Source organism: Lactuca serriola, chromosome 6, assembly GCF_051521515.1.
Source record: "Lactuca serriola cultivar US96UC23 chromosome 6, Lser_US96UC23_V15, whole genome shotgun sequence".
NCBI classification, from domain to species: domain Eukaryota; kingdom Viridiplantae; phylum Streptophyta; class Magnoliopsida; order Asterales; family Asteraceae; genus Lactuca; species Lactuca serriola.
Window position 1 is genome coordinate 163,146,327 of NC_136413.1, and position 20,882 is coordinate 163,167,208.

Genomic DNA, 20,882 nt, shown 5'->3' on the forward strand with positions numbered 1-20,882 from the left:
TCTCTCCCCCACACCCTATCAAATGTCTCATTATGGTCCCTATATGCATGTGTAACAATGTCAATCTATCCACATACCTAACTATAACTTTTTATAGTTTTTTTTTTTAAATATATAGGATGATGACCTTACATGTGAACACACTGACAGGTTGCCACTCCAGATTCTGGATTATGGGACCATGTCATCCTTAAACTCACTATATGGTATTTATGTATGTTAATTTATGTAATATTAACCACAAAAATAGTTTAGTTAGCCATCATATATACATGGTCAATAAATAATTAAATACAACTAATATATGCACATACTCGTACTATTAATCCAATCGTTGTTCATCTGTAAAATGTCTAAAATAACCTTGGGAACACGAATAATTATAAGTTATTATCAATTTTCTAAATAATAAGTTATGTAGGGCAGTGATCACAAGTGAGTAAAAGATTTCTAAATTTTAATTAGTGGTTGGTGGATGATATCATTTCTCTTTGTAGACATTAAGCTTTTCAACTTTCCAATTTATAAGTCTAAAGAATGATTATTAAAAAAAGACTTAATATGCCTTATCGCAAATTCTCAAATTGCCTGAAATCTTTGAGACCAAAAAGCATTAAATTTGTTTATAACAAACTACATATGATTAGATTTGTTAAGGACGGGATGTAATTGGATGGTTAGATATCTCATTCATGATCTTTAGATGAATTAAATAAGGAGAAATCGTTTTTTCTACATGGTTTTGATTGATGACATTGACAATTGATTTAATAGCTGTTTTTCTTTCATAAGTTGTAACCAAATCCACATGCAAGGTTTTTTATTCCAAGTGTGATAAATAGACTGTTGAAATAACATCAATAAAGTGTTTATGCATGTTTTCATGTGTCAACTTTCTAAAAATCAAATTTCATTTGTAACCATCGATCTTGAAAGTGTCAATGAGTGAAATGGACTTGAACCCAACTCACCATTTCATCACTTTGACCTATTTATGCTACTTAACAGCAAGAAGATGTGAGATGTTATCATTATGTAAGTTTAGAAGTGGTTCTTGAAAAAGACTAAACATAAGCATATCCTTATTTTGTGAAATGTAATCCTTAAGGTTCACATTCTTCATGCTCTGAAATTGAAGTGTGTCACATGTTGCATTTGGTAAGACAGCAACATAACATGTTAATGAAAGATGATGTCGTAATCTTAGATTATCTAAAGTAGAAGCCTCTAGATTCCCTAAATCATGTTAAAAGAATATGGAATCATTAAAAGCTTGCCTCCATGTGATGATTAAGATAGCTATGTACTTCCATTTATTTGCTTACTACAGCATCCTACTTCTGTTTCTTTCTTTTACAACATTATACTTTCTATATTCTTTATTAAAGCATTGTACTTTGAAGAATCCACTAAATCATAGCATTATACTTTCAGTTTCTAAATAACCACCCATATTATAATAGGAAATACATTGTTATTTCTTGCATTTAACCCATGTAAGGAAGCTTAAATAAAAACATTATATCTTGCATAATTTTTATATAAATCTCATTCTCAGCTTCTAAAAGTAGCTGTCTCTTGTTTTCTTGACATCAAAAGCGACCCCACCACCTTTCACCACTATAAAACCATCTCATATTCTTTTTTCAACACTGACAACTCTGCTTCTTTCCTCTCTATCTATCTCCCCTTCACTTTTTATATGTACATGTGTATCTATACATGCATGAAAACATCCATGTCTTGCATCAAATCTTGCATTTTCTTCATACACAAGCAATCAATGCCATACCACACTCAGATCAATCTTATAGTTCCCATGGTAAGCCTTCATATTTGTTTCAAATATAAATATATAAAGTATAACAAATCTTACACATTTTATGATATGAATTGTTATAGGTAATGGAGGAAATGAAGATGATGACAACCTTAAGCTTCCCTCTTTTCACCATGGGCTTAGTGGGTTACCTTAAAAACATGATTGCAGTTGCATGCATGGGCAAAATGGGAAGACTTGAGTTAGCAGGTGGAGCATTAGCAATTGGGTTCACAAACATAACTGGTTACTCGGTCCTTTCAGGGCTAGCCATGGGTATGGAACCCCTTTGTAGTCAAGCTTTTGGGTCAAGAAACCTAACCATGGTTAACCTAACCCTACAAAGAACAATCCTAATGCTGCTCTTTGCATCTTTACCTATTGGGTTCCTATGGCTTAACCTTGAGCCAATCATGCTTAAGCTTCATCAAGACCCTGAAATCACACGTATTGCTAGTTTATACTGTCGATATGCTGCCCCTGATCTTATTGTTAATAGCTTTTTATACCCTTTACGTATCTTTTTAAGAAGTAAAGGGGCAACATGGTCATTAATGTGGTGTACTTTAATTCCAACACTTTTACATTATCCTATCACCAACACTTTGGCATTCACCCTTCACTTAGGGGTACAAGGGGTTGCGATTTCCACCTTTCTCACAAACTTAAGTACATCGGTTCTCATTCTAGGCTACATGTCTTTTACCCATAATACCCCTAAGGAGACTTTATGTGAACCAAATGTAAAAGAGTCTGGGGAGGGGTGGGGTGTGCTATTTAAGCTTGCTGTTTCAAGTTGTTTAGCGGTTTGTTTGGAGTGGTGGTGGTATGAGTTTATGACTATTTTAGCTGGTTATCTTCATAAACCACATGTTACACTTGCTACATCTGCTATAGTGATTCAGACAACTTCCCTAATGTACACATTGCCTTCAGCACTTAGCATGTCGATATCAACAAGAGTAGGGAATGAACTTGGAGCGGGTCAACCGGGTAAGGCCCATTTGGCGACACTTGTCGCGATAGGATTGGCAGTTTTGACATCAGTTTTTGGGTTGTTGGGGATTACTTTAGGAAGAGAAGCATGGGGGAAAGTTTTCACAAAGGACAATGAAGTTTTAAAGCTCACAATGACTATTTTGCCCATAATTGGAGTATGTGAGTTAGCTAACTGCCCACAAACTACATGTTCTGGTGTTCTTCGTGGAAGTGCAAGGCCTTCAACTGGTGCAAGGATTAATCTTTGTTCTTTTTACTTGGTGGGGACACCAGTAGCCATTGTTTTAGCTTTTGTGTGGAAATTTGAGTTTTTGGGGCTTTGTTATGGGCTTTTAGCAGCACAGATGGCATGTTTGGTGTCAATTTTGACTGTGGTGTACAGGACAGATTGGGAAGAAGAGTCAAAGAATGCAAGAAAGTTGGTGGGAGGAAGAAGTGAATGCATATATGAAGGTCAAATTATGGAATGTGAGCAAGGAATTGGGTTTATATAAAGTGACAGATATTGAGAAGTGAATACACGTTTATGTTTAAAGATTATGGTATTGGATAACCATGAAAATAAACTGTCATACAATATATGGTATGTGCTCTCATTAAATATGTATCAACATTTTCTGAGCATATCTCTTCCTTCTGTCTTTAACTACATGTATATAGACAAAGGGAAAAATATGTATCTTGATGTTGTTACAGAAAGGGGAAGAAATTGTTTTCTATCTATTTGAAAGGTCTGTTGAAGAACCATGAAAAAATATTTAAATTCTTTAGAAAAATAAATTTTAATTTAATGTATGGCATATCGTTAAATAAAAATATGAATTCTTTTTAGCAAAATCAAATGTTTGAATTTTACAAGTATTCAATTTTTTTTTTACAAATATGTTTTAGAAAAAATGTCTTGGAGCTTTTTGATTATCAGATGAGTGGAAATGGAGTCAGCTGTAATAAAAAGAAAGGGTGAGTTTAGTGTACGTTTATAGATTGTTAAAACTTGAAGGTCAAACAAAAAAGAATGAAGGTCTCGTGACTCGCCTTTTTTTCTTGTAAAAAGATGTATAGATCAAATGCATGAGGTTTCCCCACATGTGAAGAATTGTTTCTAGAATTAAAACGAAGCAGGAAGATATCGTAATGAACAACTTGTACCTTGCTGAATTTGCAAAATCATCTCTGCTACAATGAATTTGAATGAGATTAATGACCTTCAAACATTGCACACTTTCAACTTCTCCTCAATGAGATCATCAAATTTCCGTCCCCCGATCGACAAAAATGGAACCCTAGAGAGAAAATTGAAGAGAGAAACGTATCCTAAAACCATCAGTAGGTTAAATTATACATAATTCCACCCCTTTTGAAGAACTTTATCACAACTGACCAACTTACTACATGTCAATGAAATGGTGATCAACATGTAAATCATGATTTTCTGTGTGTACGAGAGAGATCGAGAAAGAGATAGGTGGAGGGTAATACGGGTTACCTGTGCCCACAAATCCACATCATGGCCACATGCACATATGAACCGGTCTACAAAAATACCTATTTATTAAGTATTAACAGTTTGGGCTTCAGGCCCAATAAAATCATACTGAAATGTGGGTTTTGAGAAAACATTGATTTGGTATTCATTACATGATATTAGTCCATACATATCACAAAAAGTTTTGTGATTTATGATATAATGCATTTAAATTTTAAATCATAATGGAAAACGATTGAAAAGGATGGAAGAAGATATAGAAAGTTACATAGCACCTGCCTGATGCGTGATGCCTCGTTAAGTTCTTGACGTGATATGTCTTACAACTTTGAGAATGTTTGACATGTTTTATACATAAAATTAAATAAATTTATTGGTCATTTTCATTAAAGTCGGTATACTCTTAACCTTTTTTACGAGTAAGTCTTGATTTTTTTAGAAAAAGGACTAAAAGACTTCAGTTGTATTCGGATTTGGTTAGTTACTCGGTTACTTGGTCATCCTCCTTATGTGGCAATTGGCAAATAAAATCTTTATTAAAGTCACTATAGTTTGACTTTATTTACAATGAAGGTCTGGTTTTTTTTAACAATAAAACTCAAAAGACTTGCAATTGTATTCAATTTTAGGAATTACATGGTAACCATCTCTAAAAAAATGTTCTTTTGAAATCAATGGTTTCGTCTTCTTCAACCACCTTAGCTTCGCAAGGTGTTAGGTTTAGGTGCAATTCTAGAGATGACAGTGGTATTTGGACTTCTTGGACTCCAAAGAACCCAAGACGTAGATTCATAAGTTGTCCTAATTTCATAAGTAGAGTTGCTTAAAATTCCTATTTCCTATTACTACTTTATGTTTAGGTTATAAATGTAAGAAATTTTCATAAATATTGTAAATTTCTATAATGTAAGATGAAAAGAGGGACTATACGAGTTTTCTTTGCATTGATCCACCATTGTCCAACAAGTGGTATAAATACAAGATATTGGAAATGCATAATCTTGTAAATGATGGATCAATCAAAAAGTCCACACCACACTCAAATGGTGGGTTAACTCACCACCATTTGCAAGATTATGTGTTTACAAGTAGAGCTTATAGAATAATTCAAAACACTTTATGTATGAAATTAAGGTTTTAAATAAAAGCTTTCCAATAAAAGTCTCTACTCCTAGTATGTTTAAATGTTTAAAGAGAATGACTAGGGTTATGAATATTCAGTATGTTTAAATGTGTGAAGAGAATGATTAGGGTTATGAATATTCATCATGCTTAAATTCTTACCATAACTAGTTATACCTTATAAAAAATGTTGATGTTTCCCATGCTTTATATGTCGATCCATTGATGACATGGTGTAAATAAATACTTTGTGATTTCGTGAGTCATATAAAGATAGAAAAATAGGTGATATGTGCTGACGATTTTAATACCACTAGTCATTTTGGTTAACTTGAATTATACTTGTCAAATGCATTATAGCAACTTGTATAAGAGTATAAGACTAGTTTGATTATCAACATCCCTTGTTACAACCCCCAATTTCTAACAATATGGAAAGAAAAATAATTGTGCAAATGTATAGCAATTGTCTAAACTATTTTATGAAGAAAATACTCGTTACTATATATTCTCTCCTATGAAAATAACAAATGTTATATTTAACTGTTTGTCCAAACTATTTTATGATGACTATATATTCTGTCAAGAAAATAACAAATGTTATATTTAACTGTCACTTTGATAGCTTTAACAAGTGTTAATAAGATTCACAATTATCTCTTGAATTTGAATTCTTAGATTTAATGGAGTGGAGTGGCATGGGTGACATACACCATGGCTTGCCGAGTTACATAGATCAAATGGCATTTTAGTGACGAGGAGAGAGAGTGTGTGAGGGTTAGGCTATTTCTTTTTTTCAATTTTTTTTTCAAAATTTACCAATTTGTCCCTCCCCTGAAAATGACATGTCATTCATTTCTTATGGCAAAAGTGATGTGGCTACCACGTCAGGCTATTTCTTTATGTTACATGGTACAAGACAAGATTGGACATGACTCAACCAGATTGGATTAGCATGGACTAGACAAACTTTTAACAGGGCATGTACATTTTCCATATTGACATCAGTCACAGTCACAGTCCAAATCCAATGCATGTCAAACACAGTACAAGTTGTCATGTCGTACCTTTCTCTTAATTAATACAGGAATTGCCCAACTACAAAAAGTGTAAAAGTGGAGAATTGATGGTGGGCAACCATTCGCTTTCTTAGTCATTCAGAACATGCTATTGATGGGTTTTTAAAAGTAAGAGAAAATAACACCAGAACAGAAGACATAGGAGACAATCAAATGTATTATAAAAGCACTCAAACACAATAATAAGTCCACACTAATATACAAACACCACAAGCATATTCAAATTCTATTGGTTTTTCGAGTACATACATGTCCAAGAAGCACCACCAGTCATCACCACCACCATTAAAGCATGCTAACCAGATTTGAACAGCAACACTGCTTTCGATTCCAAATAGAAATAAACAAAATGATTCGTCTCATGAGTCACATAAGAACCTACAAAATCAAAACCAAAACTATATGTTATCAGATGTTTACATATGCATATATCAACGCAAATGTGATACTAACATTGAGCTTGTTATGAAAGCCTTGATAAACACTAGAATAATCTCACTAAAACCCATTCTTACTTTGATATGTATATGTTTTCCTTGAACAAATGTTTGCAGATATATATCACATAAATCATTCCTGTTTTTACCTCACTACAGTCCATTGAAATTGAAACTTTGCAGGGCACTGATTTAAACCTAGATCAGTAGATCTTAGATGCAAAATCAAATCCAAAACCAAACTCTACTACGATCAAAGTTCATAGATGATTAACGACAATCCAATGCATAATAAATCAAAAGCAAGCAATTTCTATATGAAGGTTCTTAATAGGTAATCAAAATCCGATATAATGATGAATTAATCTAATAAAATAAGAAATTACCGAAGTTTTTGCCGACGATACAGTGCCAAGTAGGACCATGATTCTTATCAAATTCCTTCTTTATCTGTTCCGCGACATCCTTCTCCACACTGCAATTCTCAAACGCCTGCACACGCGTAACCGAAACTCCGGTTATATGAAAGAGAATTTCATAGGGAGTGAAGTAAAGAGAAAGGAATCGTGAAGTCAGGCGTTCAGGCCACGGAAGAAATACAGTCAATTGAAAGAAGAGGAAGGCTGATAAATTACGGAAATGGCGATATTCACGGCTTCGTTTTGCATTTCTTCCTTCATATCGGCACTCTTGATGACGACTTTCCTGCTGCTGGAAGAAGAGGTCGATAACGAAGATGCGGGGGTTTTCCGATCATCCGCCGTATACGGCGGCTTAGCCGGAAAGGTACCAGTGGCCGGAGATCTCTTCCCCTCTTCGCTCATCTCTGCAAAATTCTGGCTAGTGAGTGGGTGAGAGCGAGTATAGATGTTTGGAACTTTCTTTTGTGGGGGTGTTTGGGTGTTCGGATTACACAAAATAATTTTTGCTTAAGGTGTTTGGGATTTGCTTATTCATCGTCTTTATTGATTTATTATTATTAGTTATTTATTTATTTTTGAGAAAATTGCAAAAAAGGTTTTGTGAAAGTTGTTATTTTTCCCAAAATATTTTGTTCTAATAAAAAAGAGTTTATTTTTTTGCAATTTGACCCAAAAAAATTTGAAAATATTTAAAATTGTGGATTTGTCCTTGATATGTTTTTTTTACATTTTTATTTAGTTTAACATTTTTCTAATTAAAAAAGAACAAAAAAATTTACTCATACCTAGACCTACTTAATTATTATTTTTAACACATTATACCTTCTTTCCCTTATCTATGTCATCTTCATTGTCGGACGATCGACAAACCAGTCGCCGGAAATTTGGAACGATCTAGCGACGACAATCTACAAACACAATAAGAGATCTACAAACCCCCTTGCAGCAGTCACCTCCCCCCCCCCCCCCCTCACACCAACTCATCACCATCAATGGAGTTCAACAAACAAAAGGATCTGCAAACATAACGAGTTTGCAAAGGCGGTAGAGACATGGCGACTCCAATGAGCTACAGATCTGGGTTACAACGCCGGTTTTTTCTCTCCCCTTTTTGACAAGCTAGCGTTTGTAGAAACCCTAACTTCGCCTTCAACTAGCTCCTTCTCTGACGACAATGTTAAACTATGAGCTATAAAAGTCCTATCAACGTCGCTCCAATATGGACATTTGTTCTCACTTTACCCCTTCACAAGCGTCAATAGTAGTGGACACCTAATCTTAGCGTCGTCATCACCTTGAGATAATGAGATTAATAAACACCATTGGAAATATTGATAGTTTAGGATTGCCCTTGTTCACCAAATTGTTTGTCTGGATTTCAGGTTTAACAACACGCTAGGGTTAGGATTTTTAGAGTGCAGTGGTAATATTAGGGTTAGCATTCGTCGGAGAAGTTGTGGTGCAGCACCTGATCCATTCTTACTACCTCCTGAAGAAGTGGTGGTCTGGAAAACAATAAGGGTGGTGTCGACCGATGGTTATCATGGAGAAGTGGTGGTTATCTTTGACGGACGATAAGGGGGCGCTAGCTGTTTACAAAGGTGTTAGAGTTTGCTAATCCAGCACCGATGGTGGATATTTTCGACGAATGAAGAGATAGAAATGGTGTTTATGTGTGTTAATTTGTGGAGGGGTCATTAAGGGTGGGGTTATATTTTTCTTTTTTGTTTTTTGTTTAATTTTTAATCAAAAACAGTAAAATTAATAAAAAATAGAAAAAGAAAATAATAAGGGAAAATATGTCATCGGATGTATTTTCAAAAGAAATTAAACCAAAACCATTATAAAATTTCTATTTTGTACTAGTAGCTTTAGATTAAAAAATTTTAAACCAAAATAACAATTTTTGACAAATCATAAGGACTATTTTTGCAATTTTATTTTTTAGAACAATTTAAAATTCTAATATACTTCTAAACTAATTATATGTGTAGTCGACCTAAAAAAGAAATTTTTATGAATGACATATAATATGGTTGTGCTAAAAGTTCTTTTATCTTTATTTCTTTATTATAGTTAGATCTTGATAATAAAATTTTCATTTAAATGTTTGGATATAATAAAAGCAAAAAGTATATATATATATATATATATATATATATATATATATATATATATATATATATATATATATATATATATATATATATATATATATATACTAGGTGAATGCCTACGCGTTGTGTGGGATATAAAAGAATATTTTATATTAAAAATAAGTAAATCATTGTTATTAACAATTAAATAATAATTTCATAAAAAATATAAAAAATGATTTTTAGTATTGTTATTATGTTGAACTATATTATAAGAGATAAGGTTGGAACTTGAAGTTGTTTTGCATATACAAAGTTATATGATTAAAATAGAAAAAAATAATTTTTAAAAATAAATAAATCGTTATTGTTGTCTATTAAATAATAATTTCATATTAAATTAAAACGTTTATATTAAATATTATCATTATGTAGAAAATACGATAATAAAGACATCTTTTTATCTATCTTAAATTTTATCATTGTATACAACATATGATAATAGAGACAACATTTTATCTTAAATAGTAAAAAAAATGTTTTGTATCATAAATATTACCATAATTATATAGAACATATGATAATAGTGATGTCTTTTATAAGGTTAAACCTTTAGATTGTATTACATACATGGTTGTAAAACTTGGCTAACACAACCAAATACTCGGCATGTTACTTAAACTCGGCCTCCAATGGAAGCAAGTTTGTCTAACTTAGCCAGAAGACACTCGGATCCTTATTAAACTCGATCCAAATCTAAAAGATACAGTCCAAAATCATTTTCGAAATTCTGAAATTTAATTGGTCACTTGTCGACAAAGGCAATCTCACCAGAGAATACACTCAACGTCCTACAAAGTTATATGCAAGGAAGATCTCATGGTTTAGTTAAAATATTTGACAATCTTTCCTATTTATAGAGGAGAATTCTCTTGTTTCCTCTCACAATCAATGTGGGATGAAGACATTTTAATTAAACTCATTTCTTTATTTGCCAATAATTTCATTTTGTTAAAAAAAATATTAAATAATAAAAATAAAACGTTATCCAGAAAATTTATTGTTCAATAGTTCTATTTTTCAGTAATCTCGTAAGTTGCTATAAAAAATCAAGTTTTTATTGAATAACTTTTTGTTAAATCCTAAAATCATAAATTCAGTTAGGTACTTAATATAGAAAGTTTGTTTATATGCATTTTCATGATTCAAAATGTCATTATAAAATGAATTCATTTATAAAATATAATCGAGTATATATTTCGTGCTTTTGAATCAAAGTGATTTTTCAAACAATTATAATTTTATGTTTAGGTAGATTTTTTTATATTTATATAACATTATGTAACTTATAATATTATTATAAACATTTTGAATAATCATAGGAGTTTCAAATGTATGTGGTGAAAGGAAAATGCTTCCTTTATCGGTCCAAATTGATCAGACTCGGACCGATTTAGCTTAATATACCAAACTACATAACATTTTTTCTATTGAAACTCGATTTGTATATATTTTGTGTTTTTGAATCAAATTTATTTTTCAAACAATTATAATTTTATGTTTAGGTAACTTATTTATAGTATTATTAGAAACAATTTGAAAAATCATGGGGGTTTCAAATGTATGTGCTGAAAGGAAAATGCGTCCTTTATCGGTCCAAATTGATCAAACTCAAACTGATTCAACTCAATATACCAAACTACATAACGGTTTTTCAACTGAAACTCTGTTTGAACCTAAAAAAATCTTGTTCAAAACCATTTTCAGGATTCTAAAACTTAAATGGACAGTTGCCAATAAAGACAATCTCACCAAAGAATACCCTCAACATCCTAAAAAGGTAGGCAAAGGAAGTTCTCATGGTTTGGTCCATTTGAAACATTTCACAACCTTTCATATTTATAGAATATGAAACATTCTATTGTTTACTCTCACCATCGATGTGGGATGAAGATATTGTAAGAAAACACGCTTTCTTGTTAATAAAACATTATTCAACTTATTTAGTAAAACACCTTTTCTCTTGTTTACCCTTTTTTTATTGTTCAATAGTTCCATTTTTCTATAATCTCGTAAGTTGCTATCCAAAAAAGTAAGTTCTTATTGAATAACTTTTTGTCTAATTCTAAAATCATAAATTCAGTTAGGTACTTAATATAGAAAGCTTGTTTATATGTATTTTCAAGATTCAAAAGTTCATTATAAAAAGAATTCTTTTATAAAATATAATTTACGTATATATTTCATGCTTTTGATCAAATCAAATTTTCAAACAATTATAATTTTATTTTTAGGTAGATGTTTTTTTTTTATATTTATATAACATTATCTAACTTTTTTAAAATATCATTGGAAACAATTTGAAAAATCATGGGAGTTTCAAATGTATATACTGAAAGGAAAATGTTTCTTTTATGGTCCAAATAGATCAAACTCTGACCGATTCAACTAAATATACCAAACTACATATTTTTTTTCTAGTGAAACCCGGTTTGTATATATTTCGTGCTTTTGAATCAAAGTGATTTTTCAAACAGTTATAATTTTAGGTTTAGGTAGATGTTTTTTTATATTTATATAAAATTATGTAACTTATTTATAATATTATTAGAAATAATTTAAAAAATCATGGGAGTTTCAAATGTTTGTTGTGAAAGGAAAATGATTCCTTTATCGGTCCAAATTGATCCAGCTCCAGTTCAACTCGATATACCCAACTACGTAATTTTTTTCTAACTAAAACATGGTTTAAACCTGAACAAATTCGCTTCAAAACCATTTTTGGAATTCTAAAAGTTAACTGGACACTTGCCAATATAGGCAATCTCACCAAATAATACCTTCAAAATTCTACAAAAGTAGGCATGAGGAAGTTCTTATGGTTTGGTCTCTTTGAAACATTTCACAACCTTTCCTATTTATAAAAGAGGAAACATTCTCTTGTTTACTCTCACCATCGATGTGGGATGAAGACATTGTAATAAAACACTCTTTCTTGTTTATAGAACATTATTTAAATTATTTATAATATTATTGTAAAGAAATTGAAAAGTCATGGAAGTTTCAAATGAATGTGGTGAAAGGAAGTTAAAAAAAAAAAAAAAAAGGTTTCAAATGCATGAGATTCAAGAAAAAATGCTAGCTTTATAAGTATGTATGATATATATATATATATATATATATATATATATATATATATATATATATATATATATATATATATATATATATATATAACTTTTAAATCAATTTATCATATTAGCCATATTTTAATTAGAAATCTATGGTATTTTTTTAATGGTAAACTCATAAAGATTTATTATTTTAAATATATCAGTTTTCCATGAACATTTATCTGGACCATCAACCACATAATAACTTTTTCACAAAAAAAAATTGGTATCATGTCATCGTTAAATCACAAATCCAAAAGGTTTACAAACACCTACTATATAAAAGTTTTTCATATGGCTTTTTTTCCGTTGTCACAATAGCAATCATTTAAGCATTTGTAACAAAAAAAAAGTGGATAAAATAATATTAGCTTATGAAAAACCTCTAACCTTGAGCTTGTTAACTAACAAGCTTCATGAAAAAATTTGCTTTAAGAAAGCTCCCTCAGCAAGTTTTTGAAACCTTGAAGCTTTTTCCGTGGAAAAAGCTTTAAACAATCTCATATTATAGATGATGTTATATTAGTTTTCAAAGTTACAAAGGATTACGAATGCTCGGCTTTTAAAGCAGAGTTACAAAGGCATGATTTAAGGAACATTAGAGAAACACATTGCATAATCAAGTATCTATAAGTTTGATCTTTGATTTTTAATATTTCTCAATATTGATTGTTGCACGAATTGTAAGATCAAGTAATTATATGAGAATTAAACATTATTCATAATGTTGAATGTTACACACAACACAAAAGATGGCATCTTGTTCAAGGAAAAAAATAACAACATTGAGAATGACCATGATAGTGATTCAACATATAAGGAGAACGTTGAAGTTAATGTATATGGGTACATGATAGAAATGTATATGGGTATATAATAGGTTAAGGCGAGTGTGGTGTATGTTTTACGGAGGATGTGGCGTCAATGGCGGTTTTGCTTGGTGTCCCGGTGTGGCACCGGTAACACCTATTTTCCTGTATGCAGTAGAAAATTTTTTGATTTTTTTACTTTTTTTTCGTGCACCAGCAATACTTACTTCAACATTGTCAACACCTAGTATGTATTTTTGCTTCCGTCCCTATGTGTCATACCTTTTTTTACAAACTCGTTGACCGTAATCAATGTCTATTGCTCAAGATAAGGTGTCAATAGGCTAGAAAAGAAGCTAAACCAAAAGGCCAAGTTTAAAGCCAAATTTGATCGACTAGCCTTTTACAATGTATCCAAAAATACCATACACGCATTTTACTACACTTAATGGTTGTAACTATGGAAGTTTTTTTGAATTGATTCTTAACTTCTTGTTACCTATTATTGGTTTATAGATTGCTTAACTTTGTATTATATACAAATTTTGCCAAATTTATTGGAATTCGTTCAAACTTTTTACAAATTTGTCCAAATTATTTTTGCAATTTTGTTTTTACATGTTTTTTTTCTACAAAACTAGTTTTTTACAACTTTCATTAAAAAAAAATAAAAAAAAAAATACAATTTGATGAAATGGCTTTATGGAATTTTAGCAATCTGACATCTACCTTTGTATATTCGAACGTTTGCATTTTAATGTATCCGCGTGCTACTTTATCCAAATGGTTGAACCGTAGGTTTTTAGTAGTTGGCACAACCATTTTTTGACCTAAACTTATTTTAGTTTCCTTCTTATGGCATCCTTCTATAACTTTTTAGTTTTTACACAACTTTTTTTGCCAACTTCCAAATATCACAATTCACACAAATACTATGCTCCTTTTTCTAGTCTAAACACGTATCATCTTCAAATTGTAATAAAATATATCACCAAAAACATTACCAATATGTAAGTGATTACCTTATTGTGAGATTTGTATGTGATGTGTGTTGGCTTTGTAAAGTCGGGTTTGTATAATGCAAGTGGTGGACTAGAGGTGGCAAAAATTAACACGACACGAACCCGACACGAAATAAACGGGTTTGGATAAGATATTTCAACCCGTTTAAATAAACGGGTTGCCACGACACGACACGAAAATTAAATGGGTAAGGTTAGGGTTGAGAATTTCAACTCGAAAATGACATGTTTATTTATATGCAAGTATTTTGAATTATTTAAATAAACTAGAGAGATACAAAATAAAAACCATAAGTAAAAGAAAGTCTTCGAATTAAATTGTTTTGTAATGTTGAAATGACTTAGCCATCTAGATCAAGACTTCATTTCAATTTTTCATTCTCTCCTAAACTACCCAGTCTCTTTCACCACTCTCGCATCCTCATGACATTTGTCATCCGCCTCCCCAACTTCCACTCTTTTAATTTTGTCATTTGAACTTGCTATGACTTCATCTATTCTGTCTCCAAAGTATTAGTTTTTCCTTTCTGCCTACCTAACTCCTACTCTTTCAACATGTTCAATCTTTTAACCTCACATGACACGACATATTTCGAGCTATAGCCCTAACCTGAAACCCGACACAAAAATAAATGGGTTGACACGACACGACAAGTTAATTAAATGGGTCGGGTTAGGGTCAAGCACTTTCAACCCGTTAGTGTTTCGACACGACACGAACACGACACGATTGTCACCTCTATGGTGGACACATATAAAATGAGTGATGTAGAAAACAATTGGAGCAAAAAGTCATAAATAGTCTGGTTCCGAAGATTTAAATATCTTCAAATGTTTTAAATGAATCAGAAAAAATTGTCCTTATCGTTGTTATAAGTTTTTTATTTTTAAATAAATAAATATTTATATATAATTCAATAAAAATTTGGCTAAAAAAAATTAGGCTATATGCAGTTGCCCACTTTACATCTCCCTCAACGTCCTCAATGGTCATAAAATAAAAAATAAAAAACTTAGTTTGTAAACTAATATTTAAAATGATGTGAAAAATATATATATTGCAAATTTCTAAAAAAAACGATTAAAACATGTTAGTAACAAAAATTAAAATTTTGATAAAAAATTATAAGAAAACAAAATTACAATAGAATTAATTTAAGACAATATTAATATACTTTATTAATTAACATGGACGTTAGCAAGAGTGTAGTTCTTGGTTATTATATACTAGGTGTGAAACTCATGTATTACATGGGTTTATTAAAAAAATAAACAATACAAAATTCTAAATATTTGAAAAGTACGAATTTATATGAAAAGTGAGAAAATATTGAATTATAAAAATTAAAATGTTTTTTTTTCTATTTTAAATTTAAACAAATAATTTAGATAAATAAATAAAGAAAATTAATGAATCCTTAATTTGGTAATTTTGAAATTTGAAGGAAAGTTCATTAATAAAATTGATATGCATTTATTATTGAATATAAATACTATCTACAACTTTCTTATACTAATAAAAGAGTAGCTTTTTTGTCGTGTGTCATCATATTAAACATTTTAATTAATGTGTTGTCACTTGTCAATTTATTAGTTTTTCATTTTAAATTTATTAGACCTCCTCATTAATGTGATTCTATTTTAAATTTTAAATTTTAAATTATTGTTTTCACTAATTCACAAAGAAAAAATATCAAATATATATTAAAAATTAATTTTATATATTTATTTGAATCAATGATTATAATTTCACATAACTAAAAAAATATCTCTTAAATTAATAATTTATTTAAAATAACTTATTAATAATTTTGAGTTTTTACTATAAAAGTTTGATTAATTTTATAACCGTGGTTCTCACGGGTTATAAACTAGTAATAAAATGAACAACAATAAAATTACATGTGGAATAAAAATTAATTTAAAATAACCACAAAACTACATGTAGCAAAATAAATGACAAGGTAACATATGGAAAAAAAAAATCTTTATTTATTAGGAAGGATTAGTCACCACCAGTGTAGTTCTTGGTTATTTCATATTATACACCATTCTTTTATTTACTCCCATATGTTGACATGTTGTATGTTTCAAGATTTGCCGTATATAGTTTGACAATTTTAGTTTATATTTTGTATGTTTCAAAATTTTGACACAATATGTTTGACAATTTTAGTCCCTGACATGTTGTAACTAGAGATTAGCTCATATCTTTTAATATTTGTCACTTTAAGTCTCACTATTTTGTATGTTTCAAGATTTTGCCACAATATTTTCTATAGTTTGACAAGTTTAATCCATGGCATATTATAATTAGAAATTGGTCACATATCTTTTAATATTTGTCACTTTAAATCTCTTTCACCATTTTGGCTTTCTTTTTGTCCCTTTTTTTCATCTTATTATTTATTTTTCATTACAAATTGACCACACGTATTTTAACATTTCTCACTTTCAGCCCATTTGATCATTTTGATATTCCTTTTGTCCTTTTTCCATCTACATACTTCCGTTTTAGCTTCTTTTTGTCATCGTTTTCTCATCTATGAATAAAACAAAACACATTTCAGTAATATTAGGTTCAATAAACTTTCAAAAACAGCTATAAGGTGACCCGTGGTTCACACTAGTTTTTGAGTAAAGCCTCATCATATAATCTATAAAATAATATTTTAAATATTTGAAAATTAACTAATCGGCCAAACTTGACCAAAACTCCAAAAGACAAAAGCCAATAATAATTTGTGTGGCAAAGATGACGGCTCTATAGTCTATGTTGTATAATTGGTTTTAATGGGTTTGCCTTAAAATAAATAGCCATTAATATGGTTTGGGCCGGGTTTGCACCCTAACATTTACTTGCTTGTCTTTTTAAATTTTGCAAATAACTAAGATATGATAAAAGCCATAAAAAAAATTATTATAACTATCTAAATACATGTTAAAACTTTTGACTTTTGACTTGTTTTATTAGTATTACTTTTATTACTTGTCTATCCTTTTTAAATTTGTTTTATGACCAAATCTAATCTGCACTAATTTATACATAACAAATTAATAATTGTTTGTAATGCATTACAACAAATGATTTAACATATTATATAATATATAAATTATACAATCCTCTAAAATTATATATTTTTGTACGGCAAAAAAAATTGTATATACACTTTTTCAATCTAATAATTCGGTACTCTGATCTCTGAACTTATAATAAAATATCACTCTCCGTATAATAAACATTATTCATTTTATGAAATAATCCATGAATTAACTAACAAAAATTACAAAAACAATTTGCAAGATAATATAAATTTATTGATCGCCAAAATCACATTGTAGATTTAATTTTCTACCGGGGTATATATATGCTTTACTATACTTGTTTTATAATTATTTATTAATATTCTGATATTATATTTTTAATGTTTTATTGCACATTTATCTTTTTTCCCGCTTAATGAAATAAACAACTTGCTTGTCTTGATTTTTATTAACGTTAGCTTTTAAATAATAGAACCATAAAAAGGATTTAAGTTAAAGACATGATAATAACATGTTTGATATAAACAAATTAATCATATAGTCAAAATCATATCATAAGTAGACTTAGTAAATCTTATCAGATATTTGAAAATGTATAATTGCGCAAAAAACGTTTTGTGAATGATTGATAAGATGACGGTGATTATTCATAAGAACCTATATCACTTTATGTATTTCTATATATTATGATAATTAACATGATAGACATTATTGTTAGAAATATTTAGAAAATAGAAAACATAAGATACATTATGCGAAGAACGCTCACTTATTTATCGAGAACGTTATGCGAAGAACTTTCGCTTATTTACAAGAAAATAAAGTTGAAAGTACGTGTTGAAAAATTAGAAATCATCATTTACAAAGAATCATGAAGTCATGCACAATCAACTTATAAATGACTATTTTGATGATGATGCAGTCTATACTCGGAAATTTGGACTTCGGTTCCAGACGAGGAAAGAATTATTTGTGCACATTGTTGAAGATGTGAAAAAATCGATTTCCATATTTTCAAAAAAAGATTGATGCAAGAGGTCAGAAAGGTTTCTCTATAATTCATAAATGTACAGCTGCAACTCGTCAACTAGCATTCGGCATGGGATCTAACTCATGGGATGAGTCTTTGAGGATGTAAGAGCGAACAACAGAAAATGTTTATACAAGTTTGCTAAATTGGTGATTATCCTATATCGTGATCGATATTTACGAAAACCGAAAATAAACAACGTCCACCAATTGTATACAACACGTGAAACACAGGCATGTGTTCTGTGGAATGTTTGGTAGTACTGATTATATGCATTGAGGGTTGTCAATTTGTCATAATGTGTGGCGTGGTCAATTTATACGAGGTGATCAGATAAAACCAACAATAACTTTATAAGCAATGGCGTCCTATGATCTTTGGATATTGCATGCATTTTTTGGTCCAACGGGTTCCAACAACAACATCAATGTTTTAGACCAATCGTCGATATTCAATGCATCTGCCTTGGGAAATCATATGATGTGTCGTTTCAAGAAAATGGAACAACATACAAGTGTGACTATTACCTTAACGATGGGATATATCTCGAGTTAGCTACATTTGTGAAATCATTCTTATGTCCATACAATTAAAAGCGAATAAAGTTTAAGTCGGCCCAAGAATCAGCTAGGAAGGATACCAATCAAGCCTTTGGTGGTCTAAAGAAACATTAGCAGATACTCTCAATAGCGGCATGATCATTCGAGCGAAAAAGAATAAATAATTTGATATAAGCATTGTATCATATTGCATAACATGATTATAGAAGATGATGGAAAGGAAAATTTGTTGGTACAATGAAAATGAGAATTTACCAACATTCGAATGAGTATGTATTAGTATGTCGGAGTACATGGCAAACAGGGGGGAAGTATATGACTGAGTTGGACATCACAACCTTCACGCCTAATATACTAGCAAAAGCCCAAAATCAGAATTCTAGTGGCCCAACATGGCCCAATCTTAAAAGTACAAAGCATGGCCCAATGTCGAGAATCGTCAAGCCCAATAGTCCATCTGTTGAGTACGCCCAACGTACTCCCCATACTACTAATCCTCTCTATTAAGCACTTAATTAGTTAAGACATCTTGCCAAACTCTCAGATCTGGTCCTAAAGGGTGACTTAATACGTAAAGTTGGCAACTTAACACCCATGCATGACTTAATGGAACCCAACACTCAAAAAGAAGCTTAATAAAGCTCTTAATACTTACATCGACTAATATCTTTCATAAAGTTTGCATTTTATGACCAAGGGACCTCCATGGAGCTATGATCTAACATCCATGGCTTCTAGAGTAGATCAAAAGCTCAACTTTAGGTCAAAAGACCCAAAAATGCATAACAAAGTCCCAAAACTAGATCTAGCATAATGAACCATCAAGTAGAAAACTTTATACCTCAAATGGCTTGCAATGATGATGATGAAGCTGGATCTACGAGCCCAAGAAACCACCAAGAGTTCTTCTTCTTCTTCTTTCACTAAAACACCACCAAAATCTCACTTTCAAGCTCAAAACTCACAGGAGGCACTTAGGGTTTCGATATTAGGGCATAAGGAGATGGAGGCAGGTCAATAAATGTCCAAGAGGTAGTTTAAGTTATTTAAATAGGGTGCAACCCCTAAAAATTAGGGTTTGCCCAAACCTTGCCTACGCCCAGCGTACATGGGTGAAGCCCACGACCAGAAAAAAGCTAGTATGCTAAGCGTACTCATAGAGTACGCCTCGCGTACTAGCAAGGGACCAAAATGAAAAGGATTTTTGCATTAAGGGGATAAAAGGAAACTAACCAAATTATGAATGTTAAAATATACAGTCCCTGAGGCATCCCTTTACTAACAGATAACCAAAACCAATGGGCCGACATTGGTGCCTTCGACCCATAGGTACAGTAAGGTGATACTCACCTCGATATGCGTGTAAGTCACCACCATAGTAATGAAGAACTCTACCAGCTTCAACTCACTTCCAATCACCTACAGATAGATACTTGAGTCAATCCCCGATCCCAGGTCATGGTCACTTGTAACAGTGACTACTTCACATGAAATTACGTTTAGGGTTTCCACATAAAATGACGATTAGGGTTAAGTAAGGATACTTAACCCATTAAGGACTTAACCACCTAAGGTTAGGACTGATTAAGGTTTGACCTAGTCATTCTCAGGTATAATAATAATCCTAGCAATAGCCCAAATACGCATCTCGATCATGGTCAACAATAGGGCTTGCCGATTTTAGGGTTTCCACATAAAATGATAACTAGGGTTAGTGTTCCCCACTTAACCCCTTAAGTACCTAATTCATTAAGTCAAATACTATATTAAGTTAATCGTAGGG

General features: G+C 31.0%; 2 protein-coding genes and 1 long non-coding RNA gene across 3 annotated transcripts; 1 reads left to right on the forward strand and 2 right to left on the reverse strand.

Annotated features, from left to right (window-relative positions):
- Positions 1 to 1,396: 1,396 nt before the first annotated feature.
- On the reverse strand, positions 1,397 to 4,324 carry LOC145057241 (uncharacterized). Its single transcript, XR_013686024.1, has 2 exons — positions 4,208 to 4,324; positions 1,397 to 4,101 (listed from the first exon to the last, which is right to left on the reverse strand). It is a non-coding gene; the product is annotated as an uncharacterized LOC145057241 (long non-coding RNA).
- On the forward strand, positions 1,446 to 3,574 carry LOC145057240 (MATE efflux family protein). Its single transcript, XM_079005019.1, has 2 exons — positions 1,446 to 1,822; positions 1,903 to 3,574. Exons 1-2 carry the CDS (start codon positions 1,703 to 1,705, stop codon positions 3,310 to 3,312), a joined length of 1,530 nt encoding a protein of 509 aa, XP_078861145.1. The 5' UTR covers positions 1,446 to 1,702; the 3' UTR covers positions 3,313 to 3,574.
- A 2,320-nt stretch (positions 4,325 to 6,644) lies between the features above and the next one.
- Positions 6,645 to 7,862, reverse strand: LOC145057242 (Dynein light chain type 1 family protein). The gene is made up of 3 exons (XM_079005020.1): positions 7,578 to 7,862; positions 7,329 to 7,434; positions 6,645 to 6,883 (listed from the first exon to the last, which is right to left on the reverse strand). The coding sequence occupies exons 1-3, from the start codon at positions 7,764 to 7,766 to the stop codon at positions 6,801 to 6,803; spliced, it is 378 nt and encodes a 125-aa protein (XP_078861146.1). The 5' UTR covers positions 7,767 to 7,862; the 3' UTR covers positions 6,645 to 6,800.
- Between the last annotated feature and the right edge of the window lie 13,020 nt (positions 7,863 to 20,882).

Coding starts and splice junctions, on each gene's coding strand:
- LOC145057242 (XM_079005020.1), bottom strand. CDS start 7,766: ATGAGCGAAGAGGGGAAGAGATCTCCGGCCACTGGTACCTTTCCGGCT. Junction 7,435..7,577: donor CCGTGAATATCGCCATTTCC/GTAATTTATCAG, acceptor ACGCGTGTGCAG/GCGTTTGAGAATTGCAGTGT. Junction 6,884..7,328: donor TATCGTCGGCAAAAACTTCG/GTAATTTCTTAT, acceptor TTGATTTTGTAG/GTTCTTATGTGACTCATGAG.
- LOC145057240 (XM_079005019.1), top strand. CDS start 1,703: ATGTACATGTGTATCTATACATGCATGAAAACATCCATGTCTTGCATC. Junction 1,823..1,902: donor TCAATCTTATAGTTCCCATG/GTAAGCCTTCAT, acceptor GAATTGTTATAG/GTAATGGAGGAAATGAAGAT.